This window comes from Salvelinus namaycush, chromosome 6 (assembly GCF_016432855.1).
Source record: "Salvelinus namaycush isolate Seneca chromosome 6, SaNama_1.0, whole genome shotgun sequence".
NCBI classification, from domain to species: Eukaryota; Metazoa; Chordata; class Actinopteri; order Salmoniformes; family Salmonidae; genus Salvelinus; species Salvelinus namaycush.
Genome location: NC_052312.1, coordinates 38,168,050 through 38,192,838, shown reverse-complemented (window position 1 = coordinate 38,192,838; position 24,789 = coordinate 38,168,050). Strand labels below are relative to the sequence as shown.

At 43.1% G+C, this 24,789-nt stretch overlaps 2 protein-coding genes across 2 annotated transcripts; one reads left to right on the top strand and one right to left on the bottom strand.

Annotated features, from left to right (window-relative positions):
* Positions 1-442: 442 nt before the first annotated feature.
* On the bottom strand, positions 443-4,873 carry LOC120049967 (40S ribosomal protein S16-like). The gene is made up of 6 exons (XM_038996512.1): positions 4,797-4,873; positions 4,656-4,707; positions 3,837-3,938; positions 1,049-1,145; positions 866-913; positions 443-632 (listed from the first exon to the last, which is right to left on the bottom strand). Exons 2-6 carry the CDS (start codon positions 4,701-4,703, stop codon positions 487-489), a joined length of 441 nt encoding a protein of 146 aa, XP_038852440.1. The 5' UTR covers positions 4,704-4,707; positions 4,797-4,873; the 3' UTR covers positions 443-486.
* Positions 4,874-13,876: 9,003 nt separating this feature from the next.
* Positions 13,877-14,719, top strand: LOC120049116 (troponin T, cardiac muscle isoforms-like). The gene has a single exon (XM_038995358.1). The coding sequence runs from the start codon at positions 13,877-13,879 to the stop codon at positions 14,717-14,719; it is 843 nt and encodes a 280-aa protein (XP_038851286.1).
* The last annotated feature ends 10,070 nt before the right edge of the window (positions 14,720-24,789 follow it).

The following is a 24,789-nucleotide window of genomic DNA, read 5'->3' as shown; positions in this document are numbered from 1 at the left end:
AGAAATCTGAAGCAAGCATAACATACACCTGCTATAGTGCTTATTCACTTCAGCCATTTTAAAACAACCAGGTCTAGTCTAGCAATTAATTGAATATATCAGGGTGAAACCCAGAGGATAGCGCTTAACTATTAAACGGTAGACTGAAAATGGCATTGCCACGAGCAGCACCGGAGATATTGAGGGAGATGCAAGACAGCACTCACAGGTCACCACCTGCACAGGTTCTCTAAACGCCATTAACAGCGTGGTTGCCACGGGACCAAAACAGCTGAGAAGTGGAGCCTCATGCTTCAACACTTAGTTGTGGAAATTTACCCCATATGCAGTTTACTTTCTGCATCGACGTCCTATCGCAGTCTACCTTAACACTTTCCAAAGTAGTGCTTGATGGTCATTAATGAAATTTTTCATCAAGCAAGTTTGAAGAAACGAGACAGAATTATTTTCTTCCTCAACTTTATTACATGAAAATGTACAGAGAGGTTAACGGTAAGACTTCTGGTAGCGGGCACGGGCTCCTGGTCCACCGAACTTCTTGGACTCGCAGCGACGAGGGTCGGCAACCAGCAGGGTCCTGTCGTACTGGATCAAGATGTCCTTGATCTCCTTCTTGGAGGACTCATCCACATCTGGAGAGAAAGAAACAGGTCAGATTAGTTATTGTGAACCATTTACTTGACCAAATGGAAACACAGCAATCACGCACCCGCCTTCATCCAAAAGGGAGAAATCCAACATAGCAATATTGCTTCCTGCAAAAATGTGTCCAAAGTAACACTCAAATATTTTATCAGCAGAGGCAATATTCTATTGAAAACAAGATACTGCATTATTTGTTTTTATTAGTAAATTTGACACTTACATTTCTGGTAGTATGCGACCAGGGCTTTGGAGATGGACTGACGGATAGCTGCAAGATGGCACAGAGTAAGACAAACAGCCATATTCTGTCAAGTACAGTCATTTCAAATCAAGACATCAGTTTCTACTGAGATGATATGTCTGAACAGAAGTAGAGCAGCTTCCAGTTGTAAAAACAAGTCACCGTAGATCTGTGCGACATGTCCACCACCCTTCACTCGGACTCGGATGTCAACGCCAGCAAAACGCTCCTTGCCCAGCAGCAGCACTGGCTCCAGCAGCTACAACAGAGAGAAACTTTGTCAAGGACGCACACAATGTCTATATATCCTGCAGACACATTCAGCTAAATGTCTGGACACAACCAGACATTTAGCTGAATGAAGACCCATGTTGAACTTGGGCTTAGTAAACCAACAGCAGCTCTGTAAGAAGCCATTTTACACATACATAAAATAGTTAGCAACCTCTGGTTGTACCAAAGGGGGGCTGGTCCAACCCAAGGTGTCAAAATGCACAACCCTCAACTAATGTTTTTCCTCACATGACCCTCCACTTATACAGTCAAATAAATGGAAGCCCCTCAGAATTTACTCAAAATATTGTTCACAACAAATAAAAATAGCAACCCTGTTTATAAACGTGGATATCAACTGCCACTTCAGCATGCTTTTGTGGCACAGTCGATGCCAGAAGGTTGGGGGTTCACCGACAAGCTCACTCTCCCTGCCCGTTTCATTACGATCAGAGCCAGCTACAGACAATCAGCTAGGGGTAATCAGATGTAACATTTTGAAGTCATATTTATAATTATATAAAATACATTGCCTTCAGAAAGTATTCAGACCCCTTGACCTTTTCCACATTGTTGTTACAGCTTTATTCTAAAACTGATTAAAATTCTCAGCAATCTAGACACGATCCCATAATGACAAAGCCAATTTCTTCAGCATTGATAGCAAAAAACACAGTGGCCACCATCATTAAATTGAAGATCTTTGGAACCACCAAGACTTTCTAGAGCAGGCCGCCCAGCCAAACTGAGCAATCAGGGGAAAGGGCCTTGATCAGGGAGGTGACCAAGAACCCAATAGTCACTGACAGATCTAAAGTTCCTCTGTGGAGATAGGAGAACCTTCCAGAAGGAGAACCATCTCTGCAGCGCTCCACCAATCAGGCATTTATGTTAGAGTGGCAAGACGGAAGCCACTTCAGAAAAAGGCACATGATAGCCCGCTTGGAGTTTGCAAAAAGGGCACCTGAAGACTCAGACCATGAGAAAGATTATCTGGCCTGATGAAACCAAGATTGAGCTCTTTGGCCTGAATGCCAAGCTTCACATCTGGAGGAAACCTGGCACCATCCCTATGGCGAAGCATGGTGGTGGCAGCATCATGCCGTGGGGATGTTTTTCAGCAGCAGGGACTGAGAGACTAGTCAAGATCGAGGCAAAGATGGCTCAGAACCTCAGACTGGGGCGAAGGTTCACCTTCCAACAGGACAACAACCCTAAGCACACAGCCAAGACAACGCAGGAGTGGCTTTGGGACAAGTCTCAATGTCCTTGAGTGGCCCAGAGAGCCCGGACTTGAACCCGATTGATCATCTCTGTAGAGACCCGGATATAGCTGTGCAGCAACGCTCCCCATGTAACCTGACAGAGCTTGAGAGGATCTGCAGAGAATGGAAGAAACTCCCCAATTACAGGTGTGCCAAGCTTGAAGTGTCATACCCAAGACTCAATGCTGTAATTGCTGCCAAAGGTGCTTCAACAAATGACAGAGTAAAGGGTCTGAATACTTATGTAAGTGTAACTCACTGGTTTTTATTTGATAAATTAGCAAACATTTCTGATTTCTGTGCCAATGCACCACACAACCAATATACAAAGCATACCGACTTTGGGCACGTCAATATCATGGTTAACTTTCAACACCTTAATAAAGACTGCCAATCTCGACAAATAGAAAAAGCATCCCTCCCTACCTTGAAGGCTTAGCCAATGTAAAATTAGAGGACAAAATGCTCAACACCCAGAAGAGTATGGGGGAGGGTTAAGTATAATGCTTGTTTGGCAGCTTATTCTGTAGATGTTTGGGGCTGCTGGTGAACCATGATGTGCAAGCGTAATCAAAGTGACACTGGACTAACGCACTAGCTACGTTTCCATCCAATAGGGTACAGACTTATGTGAATATTCTAAAATCAATATACTACTTCAGAGTTTCCTTTAGGAAAATGTGTAGCCAGACAACATACCAGGGAAGATTTTAATTTATCAGACATCCAAATGCAGCCGGATCGGACCTGGCACGGCCAGCGCCTTCAATAAACGAGGGATATTGGCCAAATGAGAAAACAGCCTACAATTGACAAAAACACCATTCCTTGTGCTTCGATGCGTAGCATACGCAAAACTTTACACCCTATTCTTTTGTAACGTTTTAAGGTTACTTTCACAGTTCAGTTGTCAGATTTGAGCACTAAAATGTATCAAGGCACTGCACGCACAGGCCTATAGGCTTAGGTGTCATATAGGCCTAATCCCAGAGATAGCATGCCACCGGCATATCTACGACACCGACACGCATTTCTTTATGAAAGAAGGCTACTGCATCTACAGATAGACGCAAAGGCTTATTCGTTAATTTTCAAATCAGAATATTTAAATAATTATAGGTGTAACTCTGGTAGGCCTGACAGTGTTCCTCACCTCAAGTTCACCTGTCGGAGTCAGTTGGTGCGCCTTCATATCATAAGCCCACAGTAGCTAAAGCGTAATAATAGCCACACCATACCTTTACAAACGTTTCTACACTTTATTAGGATAATATCAAAAGTCAAGCCATTGTTTGTAAGGAAGATACGAGCAGAAGAGCAAATGTAACGCACTACCCTCCCCTGTTCAAAGCAGAAACATAAATCCCTTATTTTGGACAACAGTAAATTTCAATCTGTCTTTAAGGACTCACCTTGTACTGGAGAGTGGCTGGCTCAATCATCTCGAGGGGTCTGCCGTTCACCTTGATGAGGCCATTCCCCCTCTTGCAGTGAGCAACAGCGGTGGCTGTTTTCTGCAAAGAGATACTGTAATGTTCACTTCCATTTGCTAGGTTTTAGCTAATTATATGTGCACTTTTCTAGGAAGCAGGGGTGGCTAAACAACGTTAAACATTTCTTTACTATGTTCACCCCCCCACACAGACAAAAAAAATGCATTCAGGTGATTGCTGATCAACAGTATTATTATAATCAACACTAGTTAGCCAGCCAATGTCTTAACCAAACACTGAGGTACATCATGAGGGATGAGTGGACCAAGTCATGGCAACTCGCTAACTACAGTACAATGATTAGTTAAACTATGTAATCTCCCCCCTCCCAAAAAAGCACGCCGCTAGTTAACAAATGCAGTATTGTGGCATAATAACTCAGCGAACTAACGTTTGTTACCTCACTAAACAAAACAATTGGCGTTGATGTAGCTGGACAACATGCTTTCCGGCATAAAATTAGCTAATTGATTGACGTAGCTAGCAGGCCGCAACATTTGTAGCCATTCATATCAATATGCCACTGGCTACAATCAAGGCACATGTGGACGTTTAACAATAAAGTTGTCAAATCGACGGTCACTTATATTTCCAAATGTAATGGATACTTTTTGGGGGGTCAAATACACATTTCTGGCCTGTCTGGCTAACATGGTTGAGCTAGTTAACGTCACCTAGCCGGATAGCGTTAGTTCTTTGGCTCAACACACGTGGAATAAATTCAGATAGTTTACTCACTTTGCGTCCGAAAACCTGGACCGATTGCAGAGGACCTTTGGTCGGCATGTTTCTGAAACAATTAAATCACAATGATTACCTTCAAAAATAATTAATAGATCATATTTTTGTATTTGTAACTGAGCTCAAGGGGGAACATACCGTCTTCAGCTTTAGTGCCGTACGAAAAGACCGAACGGGGGTTTCAAACACCAAAAATCAGGGGCAGTAGCACGACAGTTTATGGCTTTGCAATGCATTTACGATAATTGCAGGCAGAGGGGAAGAGCCGATAATCTGGTTTGAAATTTCTGCACAATTCATTTTTATTTTGTAGCAACAAAATGTATCACGTATTTTGGAAATTTAAGCAAATTATTTGTATTTGACATGTTTAATAAATTCAGTCAATGTAAATTATTTGACCCATGAATTTAAATGTTGGCAAAATGTAAATCATGGCCCAAATATTTGACATTATGACTGAATTAATTACACGGTCTGAATTTTTTTTAAATATATATATATAACATTTTAGAAAATTCACAGACGTTTAATTAATTCAGTCATAATGTAAAATATTTGGGCCATGAATTACAATTTATATATATAAAAATATGGTCTATGACTGCAATATATTTCTGTCCAGAAGAGGTCACTGTACGAACACGTTTTTCAGAGGACGAAACAAAGCAACTGTGGATGAACTCTTTGGTTTCCAATTTACCCTCGCTTTAATGCCATTGGGGGAATCCCCATCGCGAGTTGTCCAAATGATTAGCCAGTCATGGGAAGTTTGCAACGTAAGCCCCGCAGCCCTCGTTTTTAGTCGCCTTTGCGAACGTACAATTATGTTCACGCTGGATCCTAAAACTCCCCATAATTCTATTCGCGACGATTGTACGTCCGCTAACAAGCTACGGGTGGCTGAAAAGTGAACACTTTGTGATGATTGTGTTTTCAGCCACCCGTTGCTTGTTAAGAGGACGTACAATCGACGCGAATTGAATGATGGGGCGTTTCAGCCCCCATAGTGGACAGGTTGCGGTCCAAACACTTAAGACACACCCTATCCCTTCAGCTGTCAAATTAAGTGGACACCTCGCGATGATTGTGGTAATTTGAGGGCTGAGGGGATAGGGTGTGTCTTAAGTGTTTGGACGGCAACCTGTCCACTCTGGGGGCTGAAACGCCCCATCATTCAATTCGCGATGATTGTACACCTGCTAAGTCATTCAAAACTTAAAATCCACATCAATATGGAGAAGTCAACGTACAAGTGTAAGTAAAAACGAATGTAAATAAGTTAGAAATTGTGCTAGTAATGCACAAACACGTATCATAAGTGTTTTTGTTAGCTTTTGGAAACTATCTAGTGCATACAACTTTCCCTGACATCACACTTATACATAGTAATGTTCGATTTACCTGATATTATCGGATGGCTAGCATGCGTTGTCTTCTAGCCAATATATGAAATGCAATCATAAATGACTGTAGCGCATATAAAGCACACACCACAGCTCCAGGTGGTTCCATGACTGAAAACAACCGTGGGACGAAGTTGTGGCACATTTCCGTGTGTAACGGATGTGAAATGGCTAGCTAGTTAGCGGTGGTGCACGCTAGTAGCCTTTCAATCGGCTACGTCACTTGCTCTGAAATCTTGAAGTAGTGGTTCCCCTTGTTCTGCAAGGGCCTCGGCCTTTGTGGAGCGATGGGTAACGATGTGTGCGACCGTTGTTGATGTGTGCAGAAGGTCCCTGGTTCGCGCCCGTGTCGGGGCGAGGGGACGGTCTAAAGTTAAACTGTTACACGTGCAAGGGCGTTCCATTCATTCTTCCCTCGCTCTGTACGTGTCAACTCATCATAAGAAGTTAATTTCAGGGAAGAGGGTGTGTCTTTTATGTGTTTGGAACGTAGAAGGGTTTCCCAAAAGGATCAAGTTTATCCTTAGAACCTTTGTAGGAGCATCGTTAAATCTCCGAGCTGTTTCCCCAAACCGATTGCACTTGAAAACGGCCGTAATCTACCGCCTGGCACAGACCACATGTAGCAAAGGGTAACGTTAAGTGCATCCTTCGACCGCTTTTTCGGCCTAAAAATATAATTACATTATTTCTCTCTCTCTGTGACCGCCGATAACTTCAAAAAGTTGACTACAAATAAAAAGTTTCCAATGTTTTTGCAACTGATACAAACAGGCAACGTTAATTATAAAGATATGATTCAAATGAACAGTAGGTTATAGGCTAGTGGGGAGATGGATTTGCTGATCTCCAAGCCCCCAAAAATAAACTTCAATACTAACTAAACATTTCGAGATACTTATTCGAAATGTATAGAAAGTGGAACATGCACATATGATATTTTAATTTGTAGCATTAGGTTAGCTAGCTAACATTGCCATTAAATCGCCTACAACCTGATCGGGGATTTCAGGTGGGGGTGGGGATTTTGATGGCCATGTTGCCGAGATCAGCAGTTTGGCCGCCGGTGTTGTGCCGAAATCCCCCCCCCCCCCCCCCTCCGCGTGAACGCGCACACACTAAATTCTTCATTGCTGCGACTTGTCTGTTAGTTGAGATTTCTGCTCCACTCCGTTGTCAGTTTAGCATACATTTCAATGATCTTAGTAGCAGAAACCATGTTTTATTTGTGTCCTTCAAGGCAGCGGTCAATGATCACGTTAGGCTGCGTTTCATTCTTTTTATTTTTATGGCGGTTTGATTGCGGGTGAGGCACTAGTAATGGGGGGGATTTCAGTAGGCAAGAAAATGGCCTTGCCGAAATCCCCCTTCTAATTTCCTTAATTTTGTCACTAGTCAGATACTTTCTGTGGCACACAGAGTTGCGACGTGCCGATCCAATACACTGCTGGAACTCCGATTTGAAGGTGTTTACATGTCCGACTAATTAGAACGATTGCTCAGAAATCTAGGCGTGTGCTTACTTCGATTATGATTTGCTGATTTAAGATAATCAGAGTAATGTGTTTACATGACTAATGATAAACTCGGCCTATTGCCATAATCAGTTTAACATTGAAGTGTTAGTCAGCATGTTATCATTCTCAGTATTTAGATAATAACGGGGCCTTCAAGGGAGAAAAATGTGTAGGTGTGGTTTCTTGTCCCATTCTGCCCCTGGACCCATGTTTAGGTCACTGATGTTGTAATCTTTCCTCTTGGTCTACATCTTAGGCTCGTTTCATTCTAATTTTGCTTATGCATAGGTCTAAACTGTGTCTTCGTCCCCCCCTTCAGATTAGAAGGTTTACTTGAAGTTGTCGAACACGAGATCGCATGCCAATGAAGAATCAAACATATTTCTGGGTTCTGGTGGACCTCTTTCTCATGCTGACTCAGACTGGAGTTGGTGAGTGTAGGAGCGATGCAAAGCAAAGCCATAACATTTGTTCTCCACAATATCAAGAAGAGTCTGAGAATTTGCTCTCTTATGCATCCTGCTAATATTCCTTTAGGTATCAGAGTCATCTCTTACAATGGCCGCCCAACAGTGACCCAGGGACAACACGCAGACTTGACCTGTGAGCTCATAGAGACAGATGAGGAGCTCATCCAGATCTCATGGCAGAAGAGTACCAGGGGTTACCGTGCCAACCACAACTTCTTCCTCATCACCCCTAGCCATGGTCCATCACATGTCAAGGGGCAGGGGGACAGGGTGGGCTTCATTGGGAACACCACTGCGCTGGTGGGCTCTATCCGACTGGGGGATGTGTCCCTGACTGATGAGGGCGTCTACACTTGCATCTTCACTGTGTTCCCCAGTGGGCCATACAAGGCAGAGATCCACCTCAATGTCCAAAGTAAGAGGTTATTTATGATGTATTTCCCCAATGGAATAAATCGTTTGATACAATTTTGTTAAGGGTGTTCCTTTACCAGCTATCCAAGGGTTAGGTTTTAAAGTATAGAAAGACATACATTCATATTAAGTCAATGTGTTTATTGTGTTTTTTTCCCAATAGTTCCTCCTGTGATTTCGGTTGCTGTGGAGACTCCACCCGTGGTTGCTGAGGGGCAGGAGAGCATCTTGGCCACATGCACAGCGGCTAACGCCAAGCCCCCTGCAGATGTACGGTGGAGCACGGCCAGTGCAAGACAACCACTGAGTCTGACAACCTCAACCAACACTACACTGAACCCAGACGACACCGCCACGGTGAGGGTCCACCTGAAGGGAGAGCCCTCCAGGGTCATGCACCAACAGGAGGTTCAGTGCCTGGTGAACCACACCACTCTGAGCCAGCAGAAGGTCGTTCCCTACGAGATAGATATACACTGTGAGTATTCTCAATGACAACAGCCACAGTGTTTCTACTCCATATTAGACACAACAGTAACAGCACATAAATAATGTGGTGCAACTTTTTGCCTATTGTATAGATCCTCCAAATTCGGTCAAAATCATCCTTCATGAGAGCGCACCCCAGGCACCAGCGTTTCAGTGTTTAGTAGACGCCAACCCCCCTCCAACAGAGTTCACATGGAAGAGGTCAGTTGTTCACAGTATTTCATTTCCCCCAACCCATTTTCTAAGGATCAGTGTCTATATCTATGTTTTGCTATGTGTCTACATTTGTCTTAGACTGAATAGATCAAATCTCAGTGAGACCAGGGGCTTGTTGGAGTTAATGAAGGTGGGCCCTGACTTCAGTGGTCTGTACAGCTGTGAGGTGTCCAACCCATACGGAGCAGCATCTGGTTTCCTGTATGTGCATAAAGGTAATGACGTATGTAACTTAGCCGTCTTGACATTTAATTCATTTATTTGAAGCATACATTCTGCAGAACTTGAACATACACTGCCTGTACAAAACATTAGGAACACCTCCCTAATATTGAGTTGCACCCCCTTTTGCCCTCAGAACTGACTCAATTCGTCGGGGCATGGACTCTACAAGGTGTCGAAAGCGTTCCACACGGATGCTGGCCCATGTTGACTCCAATGCTTCCCACAGTTGTGTCAAGTTGGCTGGATGTCCTTTGGGTGGTGGACCATTCTTAGAGCACATGGGAAACTGTTCAGTGTGAAAAACCCAGCAACGTTGCATTTCTTGACACACTCAAACCGGTGCACCTGGCACCTACTACCGTATGCCGTTTTAAAGGCACTTACATATTTTGTGTTGCCCATTCACCCTCTGAATGGCAGACATACACAATCCATGTCCCAATTGTCTCAAGGCTTAAAAATCCATCTTTAACCTGTCTCCTCCCCTTCATCTACACTGATTGAAGTGGATTTAACAAGTGACATCAATAAGGGATCATAGCTTTCACCTGGTTAGTCTGTCATGGAAAGAGTAGGTGTTCCTAATGTTTTGTACACTCACTATATATATTTCCAGCTCTGTTTTCAACACAAAGTTATGTTCCATTATTGTTACTTATAATTTTTAAGAAAGGGTAGATTGTTGGAAAATTAAGGTTCTGTTTTTCCTATTTGCAGTTGATCAGCGCTCCATTGTACCAGTAACCTTGTGGGTTTTCTTCCTCATCCTCCCCCTCTTCCTCTGCGTTGTAACTCTATCTCTCTGGCTGTTATTTTCCAGAGGACCCCTGAGAGAGGTAACATTGTTCAACTTCAGGACAAACTGTGTACACACACCTTTATTGACAAGTATATATCATTATATGTTGCTGCTTTGTCTAAAATTATATGTACAGTACCTTCAGAAAGTATTCACACCTCTTGACTTGTTCCACATTTTGTTGTTACAGCCTGAATTTAAACTGGATTAAATGTAGATAAAAAAAGCCGAAATTGAATATCCCTTTGAGCTGGTTATTCCAACGTGCCATTGGAACACAGGAGTGATGGTTGCTGATAATGGGCCTCTGTACACCTATGTGGATATTCCATAAAACATCAGCCGTTTCCAGCTACAATAGTCATTTACAACATTAACAATGTCTATACTGTATTTCTGATCAATTTGACGTTATTTTAATGGACAAAACTTTTGAACGGAAGTGTATATTTAATCAATTTTGAATTCAGGCTGTAACACAAAAAGAAATGGAATAAGTCAAGGGGTATGAATACTTTCTGAAAGCACTATGTGTTCTTTGCAGAGCCATGGCACTGTTTTTTTGTAGTGGAGAGGCCATCCAAAACCCAGGAAGGGTAAGCCGTAAAGAACTGGAGGATTCTCCAGCTTGCGAGTCCGTTGAGGTTGAGAAACAGAAAGGCGCGGTTTGATAAGGATTGTGTTGATTGGATAACATGAGGGGTTTCTCGATGTTAAAAACAGGGCCATGTTTTTGTGCTCTTGCCTTTTTTATGTTTACATGTTCTAACTAGCATCTAAACGGTTTAGAAGTTCACAGCACACTACTGTACTCAAGTGTGAAGATGATTTCTATGGGGATTTCTATGTTTTTGTTATGGTCTTAACTGTTTATGTAAAAATGTTGAGACACAGTTTAGTTAGTCGTAATGGTAAAACTGTACCTCGACATACGAGATTGTATTGGGCGTAAGAGTATACAGCATTAATCATTTGAATGATAAAAATTCCTCAAGCAAGTTTAAATTTCACTGTATTTGTGTAGACCTATTATGTCATACAGTATTGTGTTGGAATGTAGCAGTTACTTTTGTATAAAATAGCTACATGGTTTGACCATTTGAGGGCACCGTTTCCTTCATTCCTAGTGCAAAGGATTTTTTTAGGTTGACCTGTGTGTATAGTATACTATATTCTGTATGTGCCTGTGGCAACATTACAGGCTTAGGTCTGACAGATCTATGCAACTATCTTAAATGGGATCTATTTAAAACACAAGCTCAAAAAACACTTTTTTCATCTCAAAATATTATTTAATAAGAGGCTAACAAAGAACTACGCTGGAATGCCTTACAAAAGAGATGATAACAATCTGTTTTAAAGACCGGTAAGCTCCTAATTTTAACAGAAATAATACTGTAACACAACTAAACAATACTGTAAGTTAAAATACACATTTCACTAGTGTTAATACTAAAGAGAGGGGAGGCAGTAGTGTGGCTATTTATAGTCTAGTCCTGGTCAATTGTGCTTCTCCTTGCTCCTATTGATAGACACAGTTGTCCCTTGCCATCAGTGACCAAAAGGCTTCATTTTAAACCAGACCACCATCTGCTACTCATAATTGTTCAATCAGCAGGGTTGAAGTTTTTTTTCTTTTTTTTCTTTGGGATGGAGGGTTCATCTTTTGTTCACTGAAATTTGTCAATTGGAAAATAGTTAGGTATGGAGGACTGGGGGCATTCCCCTAGAAATTGAATAGCTTTAGTCCATAAATGTTTGAAATGTTCTCTCAACCCATTTCAACTGACATCTGTGTTGCACAGGATGCTTGTTCTGATGCTATTACTATTTTAATATGAGGCTCCGTACTGGCCTTAATAATACTGTGACTCTTAGTTGTGGGTACTGGCTGGCAATCTTCAGGGGTGAGTCTTAGGCTGTGGAGTGCAGGGACACTTTCAAAATCCTTCTATTCTCTGTCCCCAAATCCTAGCCCTTAGTCCAAGGCCTGTGCTCTGCCATTTTGCTGTCGCCTTTTGAGGAAAAGGCTACGTATTCACTAAGAGGATCAATCTTCATCAATCTTCCACGGCACAGTAGTTTATTGGAATTCTCTGTGTTCATAGGGGACACCTGTGGACAACGCGCAGCACCTGTCTATCCCTGTCAATTATCCCATACTAAAACCACATTTGTGCTTTTGCACTCCTAACTCAAGGGCTGGGTATTTAAGTGCTGAACACTATGTATTCTATTGTTGCCGTCAGTGCCCGAGAAGTAAACATTAAAAAAGCAATCCGCTCGACCCTGAAAGCTGGAGTCTTCCATTGCAAGAATGTTTTAATTACATTCCGAAGTGGAGACGAGGCAGTGTTCAGAAATGGTTCTTGTTGTATTTTTAGGGCCCGTCTTTCCTTGACGGGTGTTTTTTGTCAGCACTCAAGGATGATCAGTTGAAAGCTTGTGCTCAAATAGGATTTACTATGGTAGGGTAGTCTTTGGCTGGCAAACTGGAAGAGGTTTTATTTGTTTTGATTTTTTTCAGAGTGCAACATGAAAATGGAAAAGTGGTCAAGCATTTCTTTGTTATTTATTAAAATGTATTTTAAGGGCAAATTGATGTACAAAGACAGAGATCCTAATTTGAGGTGTCAATTAGCAAAGTGAACATATTTAAAGTAGTTGTAGGAAGGACAACTATTGAAAAGATTATACACGGCTTTGGTGTTCTTGCAAAGGGTACTTTATATATTGTAATGACATGCTTTGCTCTTGGATGTGCTCACCGGTAAGCTCTGTAAGTCACAGTGGAAAAACAATGCTCTAGATGAATGTACTTCAGTCAAGATGAGGTGGTTATGACGTGATGGCATAAGCGAGGTGACCGCAGTTACGTTGTCTGGTGTTCACATTCTAACAATGAAGTGCTACTTTAACTGGCAGCAAGCCTTTGGTCTATCTATCAATGGTCTATCTTTGGTGCATGACCCATATATGTGCTTGATATATCACTCTGTATGTGGAATATAAGAGACCATTCATTATATAGTTATTGATATATATAGACCGTTCATTATATATTTATTGATATAGTGACCATTAAACTATTACTCTTCATTCTTCTAAACTGAAATTAGGAAACTTCATCCCTTTGATTATTTGACCACTATGACTTTTTTTTTTACAGGTGTACTTACCATAAACTCTCTCTATTTTCTCCCTCTTGATGACCAAGTGTATAAATAACCCCAGAGTATATGAGTAAGAACTTCAATTGATACCTACAACAATCATGCTGTGATCGTGAGGCATACATTCGATTGTGGGCTTGAAGGAGAGCACAGGTTTGAGTGGCACCTGAGTGCATCTGTTGTGCGTCTGAAATAGGGCACTCCCGATTGTCTTTAGAAAGGAATGATGGGGAGAGACTGGGGTCGGGGTTCAGGGAAGGGAAGGGGGCAGACTTGTTGAAGAAGAAAATAGACTCCATTCCATCTGTCTGAACATTTCTGCTAGACAGTGGGGTTTGGACACATGATCAGGGTAAAGCTTTAAAAGAGCCCAAGCAACCACGCCCAAAAGTTAACTTCCCTTCCCCTCTTGATTGTTGGGACACAAGTTGGTCTCAGTGTGTGTATTGTGTGTGTCTCCGCTGGTCTTTCTTCCTTGACTTCTTGACCGACTCAGAGGCAGGCTTAACATGTCTGACACAGAGGATATTGTGGAGGAATACGAGGAGGATGAGGAGGTGAATGAGGAGGAAGAAGTAGAGGAGGCACCTGAGGTGGAAGAGGAGGCTGAAGAAGAGGAGGATGAGGAAGATAAGGAGGACGAGGTAGATGAGGAGGAGAGGGAACACATTGAGGGGAGCGAGGGGGAGACCAAGCCACGGACCAAGTACATTACCAACATCGCTCCTCCCAAGCTACTCGACGGCGAGAAGTTAGACTTTGATGACCTCCACCGCAAGAGGCTGGAGAAGGACTTCAATGACCTGCAGAGCCTGATCGAGATGCACTTCTCCAGCCGCCAGAAAGAGGAGGAGGAGCTGGTGGCCCTCCGCAGCCGCATCGAGCGCCGCCGTGCCGACCGTGCCGAGCAGCAGCGTGTGCGCGCCGAGCAGAACATTGAGCGCCAGGCCCGTCTTGCTGAGGAGCGGACCCGCCGGGAAGAGGAGGCCAAGCTCCGCGCCGAGGAGGATGCCAGGAAGAAGAACGTCTTCTCCAACAAGGCGTTCGGCGGCTACATACAGAAGGGGGACGTGAAGACGGGCAAGAAGCTGACGGGGCGCGAGAAGAAGACCAAGACTCTGTTGGAACGCCGCAAGCCCCTCAACATCGACCACCTTAACCAGGAGAGGCTGGTGGAGAAGTCCCGCGAGCTCTGGCTGTGGCTGCGCCAGCTGCACGCTGAGAAGTTTGACCTGGCCGAGAAGCTGAAGAGGCAGAAGTACGACGTGAACGTGCTGCGGAACGGCATCAGCGACCACCAGAGGGGCTCCAAGGTGGCCAAGGCGACCCGCGGGGCGAAGAAGTTACGTTAGTCACACAGCAACAACCCCAACATGATCAGATTAGCCTAGCTGTTTTAGGAGCGTTTTAGGTACAACCACCTGCTTCTCTTAATCATATTTCCTGAGGATTGGGTTTAGGCCTGCTTGTTTATTTGTTTTGTTTGTTTGCTGGTTTCTACACTATACCGTTAGCTAAGCAGGTCTATAACTGATCAGCCTACATAATGTATTTACAGGTTTTGCACAGGCTGTCATTTTCTTTGGTGACTGTAGTTGTCTGATGTAAACATTTTAAAATGCTTCGAGTTATATGGTTACTGATATCGTATTCACAGATCAAGCTAATTGTTTGAATGCTGTTAATACAGTTTTGATTGATCATTCTAATAAAATGTGTGAATGTTGGGTGCAGTTTTGGTCGTTATTATACCTAAGCAGTCTTTGTAGCGGGTTAGTTAAATTCCTCTCTTTCTACTGTGAGGGTTACTGAAACAGTCAAATGCAAGCTAACTCGCCAAAGGATAAATGTACTACATTGCAAAATGTTTTTTTTTTACACATTAACGTACACCTCATGAATGTTTATTTGTTTGTCTTGGTCCTTTTCTGATGGTTGAAACATGGGTCGTGCCTGACAGCTGTGGCACAGATGGAACTGTAAAGAGCTAATTTAGTCTCTGCCATGCTCAGGGTGGGGAAAGTAGTTGTATTGACCTGCAGAGTCTTGGCCAGAAGGAGTTAACTATGGGTTAAAATTCCAATAAGTGGTTTCCCCACATTCAAGTCAATGGGTGGCTGTTGGGTGAACTGCTGGCCATATTGAGTACCCATAATCCAGAATTCTATTTCTATGGATCCCACTATCTTAACTGCCCCTCTGAGTGATAGATGTCATTCCATTGATGGGTGTTTACAGTCAGGCATCTTGGGCCATCCACCTTCAATCAACAGGAGACATAATGGCAATGATGTACTGTATTTTTGTATTTAACCTTTATTTAACTAGGCAGGTCAGTTAAGAACAAATTCTTATTTACAATGACGGCCTACCCTGGCCAAACCCGGACGACGCTGGGACAATTGTGTGCCACCCTATGGGACTCCCAATCACGCCCGGATATGATGCAGACTGGAGATAATACATATCAATCCATTATATGAGGCGGTATAATTTACTCAACCAATTTTAGTGCTAAAGAGTATCAACAAACATATTATCAGATGTAATTGCACTACTGAGAAGTTATTTAGCTGGAGTTGTGTCGTATTGGGGCTGTTTGGTACTTACTGGAGACAGTAGTCTGGACAATCACTAGAGGGCGCTAAGTGACCAGTTTACAGTTGAACGTGTGAATGTATCTTTTCTTTACACCGTCTATAGCATGCATAACTTGGCACTCATTGATGTAATGAGTACTGTGCATACCTCATCCATAAGAGGTTTCCTCCCCTCCTGTTTTCCTCTACACTTGTGAACCCTTAGCTCTGTGCTTCACAGTTACCTGTTTCTACTGGCAATTCTCCCCTCAACTTCTGAACTATTCTGGAAAAACAATCAAATTGTCACTTGGCAACAACAAATCAATGAACTGAAATGAAAGCTGTGTCATAATAGGGAATGCAATTGGGGACAATATTTCTGCCATCCAGTTTTGATTGTCGTTTAGGCTGGCCTCACTATTGCCGAGAGCTGCTTGTAACCATAAGAACAAATTTAAGCCTTCCAGGCATTGCTACAGTATATGCCAACAGGTTTCCATAGAGACTGCGGTAGGCCAACTCAGCAATCAGGGCCCCTCCCTCCCCACTCGGCTAAAAGGGCTGGAAGTTGATATTGATGGAAGTGTAGAAACGTCTGGATTGACTACATCTCAGACAGGATCAGTCCAGAGGCAGTTGATCTACTTACTAGATTCAGTTTGAGTTAGTCTCTGCGTCAGCAAGCAAGTCCACGTGGGGATGTGTGTGAGCATTGAATTCATGGAATGAAAATCCATTGTCGCTGAATTTTGTTATGTTTTATGATGATTTATAGGTGCTTTGTTTAGGTTAAAGAATTATGCATATAGTTATTGGGTTCAACTGACAAGCTGTAACTGCTAATTATGTGTACACTATAGTCATTTATCTTCGCCCACTACGGATAATATGAAATGTACTGTCTTATACACTAGCTCAACAATTTCACATCAACTCACAGAATGACACATGGTTCCCAATCAAAAGTTTGCATGCTTGTTCAAGAGCATCTTCAAAACAATATAGCTCTAACCAGAGCTATTCTGCGTCAATTAGCATTTCAAATCCTAAAATGTTCCTGTTAGTGTGTTGGGATGCACATGCACTCTTGAAACGTGACCCTGTGTGTGTGATTAGAGGCTAGATCTGAATGTGTGTGTGTGTGTGTGTGTGTGTGTGTGTGTGTGTGTGTGTGTGTGTGTGTGTGTGTGTGTGTGTGTGTGTGTGTGTGTGTGTGTGTGTGTGTGTGTGTGTGTGTGTGTGTGTGTGTGTGTGGAGGAAATCTGGAGCAGGAAATCTGTTTGTTAGATGTAGATGTGGATCCATGATTAGACTTAGAAAGAGAAGATTGGTGGGTGGTTGAAAGGATATGCTGTGGTGACGCCGTATGCCACTGTACCTTAGGCATCCACCTGTAGGCTCATTAAGGGCCTGTGTGTTGCAGGTTTTGCATGCTGCCTTTAAATTATTACCATTGTCAGTAGTGGCAAGTGGCCTTTAATTGGTTAAATGGAGTCATGATTAGATAGCCTGTGAGTAATTACTGATAGAGAAATAACACTTAGAATCTGCTCCTGGGGTTCGGGAGCTAGCGCTAAATATCCACTGAAGCCTTTTGTTTACAAAAGCGCAACTTTTAGTTGGTTAAACAACTTATAATAACACAGAACTTTGCAATCTGTACCGAAGTTTCTGTCAAGCTAAGTGTGAATAACAACCACTAAGCGCAGTAGAAGAGACTATTGTCTGTTTGTGTGAGGAAAGGCGTCTGAGAAAGTCAGGGCTACCCACCGCATTTCAGTCCTAAAGTATAATGTACTGTGCCACTCACACAGCCGATGTGTTACTGCATCTGTGACTCAACCGTTATTTCAAGGGGAATGTTGTACATACTGTCCCTTGTAGACTAAAGGACACATCCGCGGGCCTATAGTAATTATACGAGTAAGTAGCCTCATCGATTTAGAATGGACAGAGATTGAAACGCAGGTAAAGGACAGAAACTTCAAACATCTTGTGATCACAGCAGGTGTCTGAGCTATGTCCTCTATCAATTTGCATTTATAAGTCTGTCTTTTCATCTCTATGGAGACCCAACAACCACTGAACAGTGGGCTGAATCCATTATGGAGCCACTCTTTACAGTGGATTTGGAGAGACACATTTTCTCGAGTTGAACCCAAATCAAATAACCTGTGTTTGAAGTAATCATTAGGTTGATTTGAATTCCTCTGTGAATGGAATCCTCAATATAGGCTTGATTTGAGCCCACTAGTTGCTATTAGGAAAACCACAGGGAGGCACTGAAGTAACAATCTCATCTGGCTAATTGTATTCTCTAGATTATTGTGACTAATCAGGAGACGTGAGGTAGATATATGGGGTTGGGTTGTTATGTGGATGTAAGGTTTATTGTACATTATACACACACAGACAGAGATACTGCAGTGACACAAACAGCGTGCGCCAGAGGGAAGATATCAGAGCTGCTTCTCTCTAGCCTGTGGATAAATTAGTCTGCCCGGGAGACAGTGTCATGAGGGCTTATCTCTACCCAGCTCCAAATTGAGGTGGGACCTGCTACCAGCCAGCGGTATGAAGAAGATTTATCCCCTCCGACAGGGACATTCATCTCCACGCCTCCCTAGTCTCCACTGAGGTTACAGGCCCTGATTCCTCTGGCCATTTAAAGAGCCGGTGTCACTCCTCCAGCATGCATACCATTAGGACCACTTCCCCACCTCATCATAGGCCTTTCAGAGGACATTCAAGTAGCGTGTTAGCTGGCTTTGTATTGCAGATGGGTGAAATAATGTACTGCTATCATTCAATCAAGCAGACAGTGAGGCTTTATAATGTGCATGAGGATAGGGGTGATCTCGTGTGTGTACCCAGTCTATGATGGATATGCCCTGTGAACTTTATGCGACATCTCTAACTGCTTTAACACAGTACTTAGCTCTCTGTGAGTCTCAGTTTAAGTGCACAAATGAGGGGTACTTGAGTGGCAAAATAAACAGATGCGCAGTACATTCTGTTCCAGAGATTCTGAGTGGAGCGTTTTTTGGTTAAGCTCATTCATTAAGGCAGAGCCCTAAAACCTCAGAGGATGCAGTGAACTTTGTCTTGTTGCATTGCTGGCATTGTTGCATTATTGTTTCTACTTTCGTAGACATGAATTTATTTGTAGCAGGAAAGGCTGGTGGGAGGAGCTATAGGAGGACGGGCTCATTATAATGGCTGGAATGGAATCAATGGAACGTAGTCAAACATGTGTTTGAAGTGTTTGGTACCATTCTATTGATTCCATTCCAGCCATTATGATGAGCCCGTCCTCCTATAGCTCCTCCCACCAGCTCCTCTGGTGTGTGTGTGTGTGTGTGTGTGTGTGTGTGTGTGTGTGTGTGTGTGTGTGTGTGTGTGTGTGTGTGTGTGTGTGTGTGTGTGTGTGCGTGCGTGCGTGCGTGCGTGCGTGCGTGCGTGCGTGCGTGCGTGCGTGCGTGCGTGCGTGCGTGCGTGCGTGCGTGTGTGTGTGTGTGCACGCACCCTGGCATGTGTGGGTACGCTAAATATAAACCCATTCCATTATACCTAACAGCGGACCGTCAGCTGAGCCCACTGACATACTGTAAGACACAGGGCCAATGGATGACTCATCGCTTTAGAGGAGTGGGAGTCTGGCAGCTCATTCATAGAAAACACAGCTCCTCTACAATACTGGCTGTCTGACATCAGCTGTCTGCTAGGCTAGCGCAGGGGTAAGTCAGGGCTAACACAGCCCACTGACCTGGCTGCCTCGTCAATGAATGGCTTGTTGGTGTTATGCGTCATGGTAAAGTTGCATTAAGAAATAGTTTTCCTTTAGTGAATAATTGCTATCCATCTACTAGTCATTGTTAGCTAAGCCCAGTAAGTAGTGTGTGGATACATTGGAATCTTTTGTATCCTAGTAGTGCCAGTGTGAGTTTTTCTGCATGCTTGTGGTGTTTTCGGGATGCTGACACATTTTCCCGGCACAGCTGTTGCTGCGGACATTTGTGGATAAGTGAGCTGCCGGGAGGTGAGCTGTAAATCTTTGTGAGTCGATGGGCTTGATGAACAGCTGCATCAAGAGTCACGCTCATGTCCTCCCACCGTGTCCTCTCTCTGTCTCTCCCGGTGATTCACGCCACCTCGCCATCTCTGCACAGCATGTAAATCAACCCAACAAGTGGAGGGCTCTGATCCCAGCTCCATCCTGTTATTATCACTTGCTGGGACTCAGAGCCGGTGACAGGATAGTACCACCAAACTGCACCTGTTGTGCCGGATATAACGCAGTGATGGCCGTGAAGGCTCAGGTTTCCAATTTAAACGACAGAAAGAGAAAAGGCCTCCCTCGTCCTTTAATTGCTATTCTCAGACAGGCTTTAGTGAAGCACTGACTGTGAGACAGGGGAACAGGGTAGCTCAGGCACACGGATACACAGAACACCAGCCAGGTGGCGTCGTGTCTTTCCCTTGGCTGATGAGGTCTCTAGAGAGAAGCCTGTGTGCGTCACGGCCAAACACTGTCTAGAGAGAACAAGAGTTGATTCATGTCTTTGGAGTTATGATAGTAGCACGTTATGACCTATACTGCAGCTAGCTTGATCAATTGGAGGAAGAGATTTGTTTTTTTCTATATAAAAATGTTCTTAATTGTTTCTGGTAATTAGTTTGGGTTCTCTAATGGAGGCCCTGTTAACCACAGGATTCCATTTGATCCCAGACCCTATCCCCAATGTACACAACTCAGGAGAATATGATAATTAATGACAACCGCATTCAGTGCATAATCAACTATAAAATGTTCCGCCAGTTTCTGTTGCTGTCTCCAAATGCCCATACGTGGCACCCTGCTGAGACTTGAGCAGCTCTCATTCTGAAGACGTGTAGTTCAGAATCCCCATCGCTGGAGTAAACATGAATTAACATGTCGTGGTTATTCATGGGACTGGATGCTCGTGTCAAAGCAAATCAGTGCGGTGGGAAGTGTAATGAAAGTTGATTTCAGTGTGTTCTTGTCCGCGGGGTAAAACGTCTATTTTGGGCCACTTATATCAATACGTTTGCATCACAACTTTTCATCTTTCCTCCCTGTGATTGCGGTAGCTGGTGGAAGAAAAGGGTTTCAACAGCCGTGGTTGACACTGACAGCTCCATAGGCCCCCTTGGTTCAGTTTTTTTCTTGTTGCTTCCATCCACTGGATGATATATGTATATTCAAATCATTTCAAATGTAAATTCAGAAATACAAAATGTACAATAAAATCTTTGTCAAAGCTTATTACATATACAAGATTGAAGCAATTACTGTCCAAAAACAAGATAATGTAATGAATACAGGCAAAATAAGAAGTTAATAACTCCGGTCCGCCTCCTTAACCACTACCTTTCACCACCTTATCATCTGGCCTAGCAGCCTCTTTCCATGGATGTGTTAATAGGAAATCAATACTGTGTGTTCTAGATGAGCTGCAATCAGGGGAAATCTCTCAGCAGATAATAGCAGTGTGTCTGTCTCTCCTACTGATGAGCCTGTGTCAGCCAGTCTGAATATTATAAACTCAGCAAAAAAAGAAACGTCCCTTTTTCAGGACCCTGTCTTTCAAAGATAATTCGTAAAAATCCAAATAACTTCACAGATCTTCATTGTAAAGGGTTTCACAACACTGTTTCCCATTCTTGTTCAATGAACCATAAACAATTAATGAACATGCACCTGTGGAACAGTCGTTAAGACACTAACAGCTTACAGACGGTAGACAGTTAAGGTCACAGTTATAAAAACTTAGGACACTAAAGAGGCTGACTCTACTGACTCTGAAAAACACCAACAGAAAGATGCCCAGGGTCCCTGCTCATCTGTGTGAACGTGCCTTAGGCATGCTGCAAGGAGGCATGAGGACTGCAGATGTGGCCAGGGCAATAAATTGCAATGTCCGTACTGTGAGACGCCTAAGACAGCGCTACAGGGAGACAGGACGGACAACTGATCATCCTCGCAGTGGCAGACCATGTGTAACAACACCTGCACAGGATCGGTGCATCCGAACATCACACCTGCGGGATAGGTACAGGATGGCAACAACAAATGCCCGAGTTACATCAGGAACGCACAATCCCTCCATCAGTGCTCAGACTGTCCGCAAGGCTGAGAGGCTGGACTGAGGGCTTGTAGGCCTGTTGTAAGGAAGGTCCTCACCAGACATCACCGGCAACAACGTCGCCTATAGGTACAAACCTACCATCGCTGGACCAGACAGGACTGGCAAAAAGTGCTCTTCACTGACGAGTCGCGGTTTTGTCTCACCAGGGGTGATGGTCGGATTCGCGTTTATCGTCGAAGGAATGAGCGTTACACCAAGGCCTGTACTCTGGAGCGGGATTGATTTGGAGGTGGAGGGTCCGTCATGGTCTGGGGCGGTGTGTCACAGCATCATCGGACTGAGCTTGTTGTCATTGCAGGCAATCTCAATGCTGTGCGTTACAGGGATCCTCCTCCCTCATGTGGTACCCTTCCTGCAGGCTCATCCTGACATGACCCTCCAGCATAACAATGCCACCAGCCATACTGCTCCTTCTGTGCATGATTTCCTGCAAGGAATGTCAGTGTTCTGCCATGGCCAGCGAAGAGCCCATATCTCAATCCCATTGAGCACATCTGGGACCTGTTGGATCGGAGGGTGAGGGCTAGGGCCATATTTTGTTGTTATTTAAAATTGATTAAATATCTATGTTTGTTCTCATCCATCTACACATAATACCCCATAATGACAAAGTGAAAACATTTTTGGGGAAAATTAAATGCAGAAATAGCTCATTTACATAAGTATTCACACCCCTGAGTCAAAACTTTGTAGAATCACCTTTGGCAGCGATTACAGCTGTGAGTCTTACTGGGTAAGACTCAATCCAGGTTTCCACACCTGGATTGCACAACTTTGTCCATTATTATTTAAAAAATTCTTCAAGATCTGTCAAATTGGTTGTTGATCATTGCTAGACAACCATTTTCAGGTCTTGCCATAGATTTTTGAGTAGATTTAAGTCAAAACTGTAACTCCAACACTTGGGAACATTCCCTGTCTTCTTGGTAATCAACTCCAGTGTAGATTTGGCCTTGTGTTTTAGGTTATTGTCCTGCTGAAAGGTGAATTCATCTCCCAGTGTCTGGTGGAAAGCAGACTGAACCAGGTTTTTCTCTAGGATTTTGCCTGTGCTCAATTCCATTTATTTTTATTCTGAAATACTCCCCAGTCCTTAATGATACATGCATACCCATAACGTGATGCAGCCACCACTGTGCTTGAAAATAAGGAGAGTGGTACTCAGTAATGTGATGTATTAGATTTGCCCCAAACATAACACTTTGTATTCAGGACGGACAGTGAATTGCAGTATTAATTGAGTGCCTTGTTGCATACAGGATGCATGTTTTGGAATATTTTTATTCTCTACAGGCTTCCTTCTTTTCACTCTGTCAGTTAGGTTAGAATTGTGGAGTAACTACAATGTCGTTGATCCATCTTCAGTTTTCTCATATCACAGCCATTAAACTCTGTAACTGTTTTAAAGTCACCATTGGCCTCATGGTGAAATCCCTGAGTGGTTTCATTCCTCTCCGGTAACTGAGTTAGGAAGGATGCCTGTATCTTTGTAGTGACTGTGTGTATTGATACATCATCTAAAGTGTAACTCGTAACTTCACCATGCTCAAAAGGATATTCAATGTCTGCTTTTTTTATGTTGATCTATCTACCATTAGGTGCCCTTCTTTGCGAGGCATTGGAAAACCTCCCTGGTCTTTGTGGTTGAATCTTTGTTTGAAATTCACTGCTCGACTGAGGGACCTTACAGATAATTGTGAGTCCATACAACTTATTATGTGACTTGTTAAGTACATTTTTCCTCCCGAACCTAATTAGACTTGCCATAACAAAGGAGTCGAATAATTATTGACTCAAGACATTTCAGCTTTTCATTTTTTATTAATTTGTAAAAATGTCTTAAAACACTTTGACATGATGGGTATTGTGTGTAGGCCAGTGACCAAAGAAATCTCAATTTAATCCATTTTAAATTCAGGCTGTAACATTAAAATGTGTTGAGAAAGTTGAGGGGTGTGAATACTTTCTGAAGGCACTGTATATCTACCCTTGTGGACTAGATCACTGAAACCTGGGATAATAATAAAGTAGGGAAACCGTGAGGGAAAATACTAAGCCGCCTTCAAGGTACATGTCAAGATACAGAATTATATCACATTATTGCAATAATAATAATTAGTGCAATAGCAATGAAACAAAATACCTGCTTCTGTTACTTTTGTGTTGTCATGACTACCGTGCAAAACACCATGTTATATAAGATGGTCGTAACTCGGATCATTGAGCATTGCCATTCCCAAGTGCCGTCTATAAAATGCTGGTTGGGTTTTAATGGGATGGCTTTATATAACAGTCTGGCATCAACCATCATCAACCCTTTTCCCTGTAATGGTCATTTCAAACATGTTATTTGACATTTTCCATACAGACCAAACCAACAATAACACAGAGCAATCATCATATACGTACACATAAAAGAACAAAAAGACGTAGACAGATACACAGTCCCCTCCCCCCCTCCTCATCGTGGGGGACAAAAATAAAGTGATGCCCATGTCTTCCAGTAATGAAACAAGTTAGAATAGACACATTTATAATGATGTCACTGTAGAGTCCTTTTTTGACAATGGTTCTTCTAATTGAGAAAAGAGGGCAGGCTTCCAGGTGTCTGTCACTGCTCCAATGTCATTTATCACTTCACCTTTCACCCTCTGTACTCCTGTTTCACTG

What these genes read in the sequence shown, in the direction of transcription:
- LOC120049967 (XM_038996512.1), bottom strand. Translation starts at nt 4,703, where the DNA reads ATGCCGACCAAAGGTCCTCTGCAATCGGTCCAGGTTTTCGGACGCAAA. An exon ending in CAGCCACTCTCCAGTACAAG is followed by an intron (nt 1,146 to 3,836) that starts GTGAGTCCTTAA and finishes TCTCTGTTGTAG; the next exon opens with CTGCTGGAGCCAGTGCTGCT. An exon ending in GGTCGCATACTACCAGAAAT is followed by an intron (nt 633 to 865) that starts GTAAGTGTCAAA and finishes CTTTCTCTCCAG; the next exon opens with ATGTGGATGAGTCCTCCAAG.
- LOC120049116 (XM_038995358.1), top strand. Translation starts at nt 13,877, where the DNA reads ATGTCTGACACAGAGGATATTGTGGAGGAATACGAGGAGGATGAGGAG.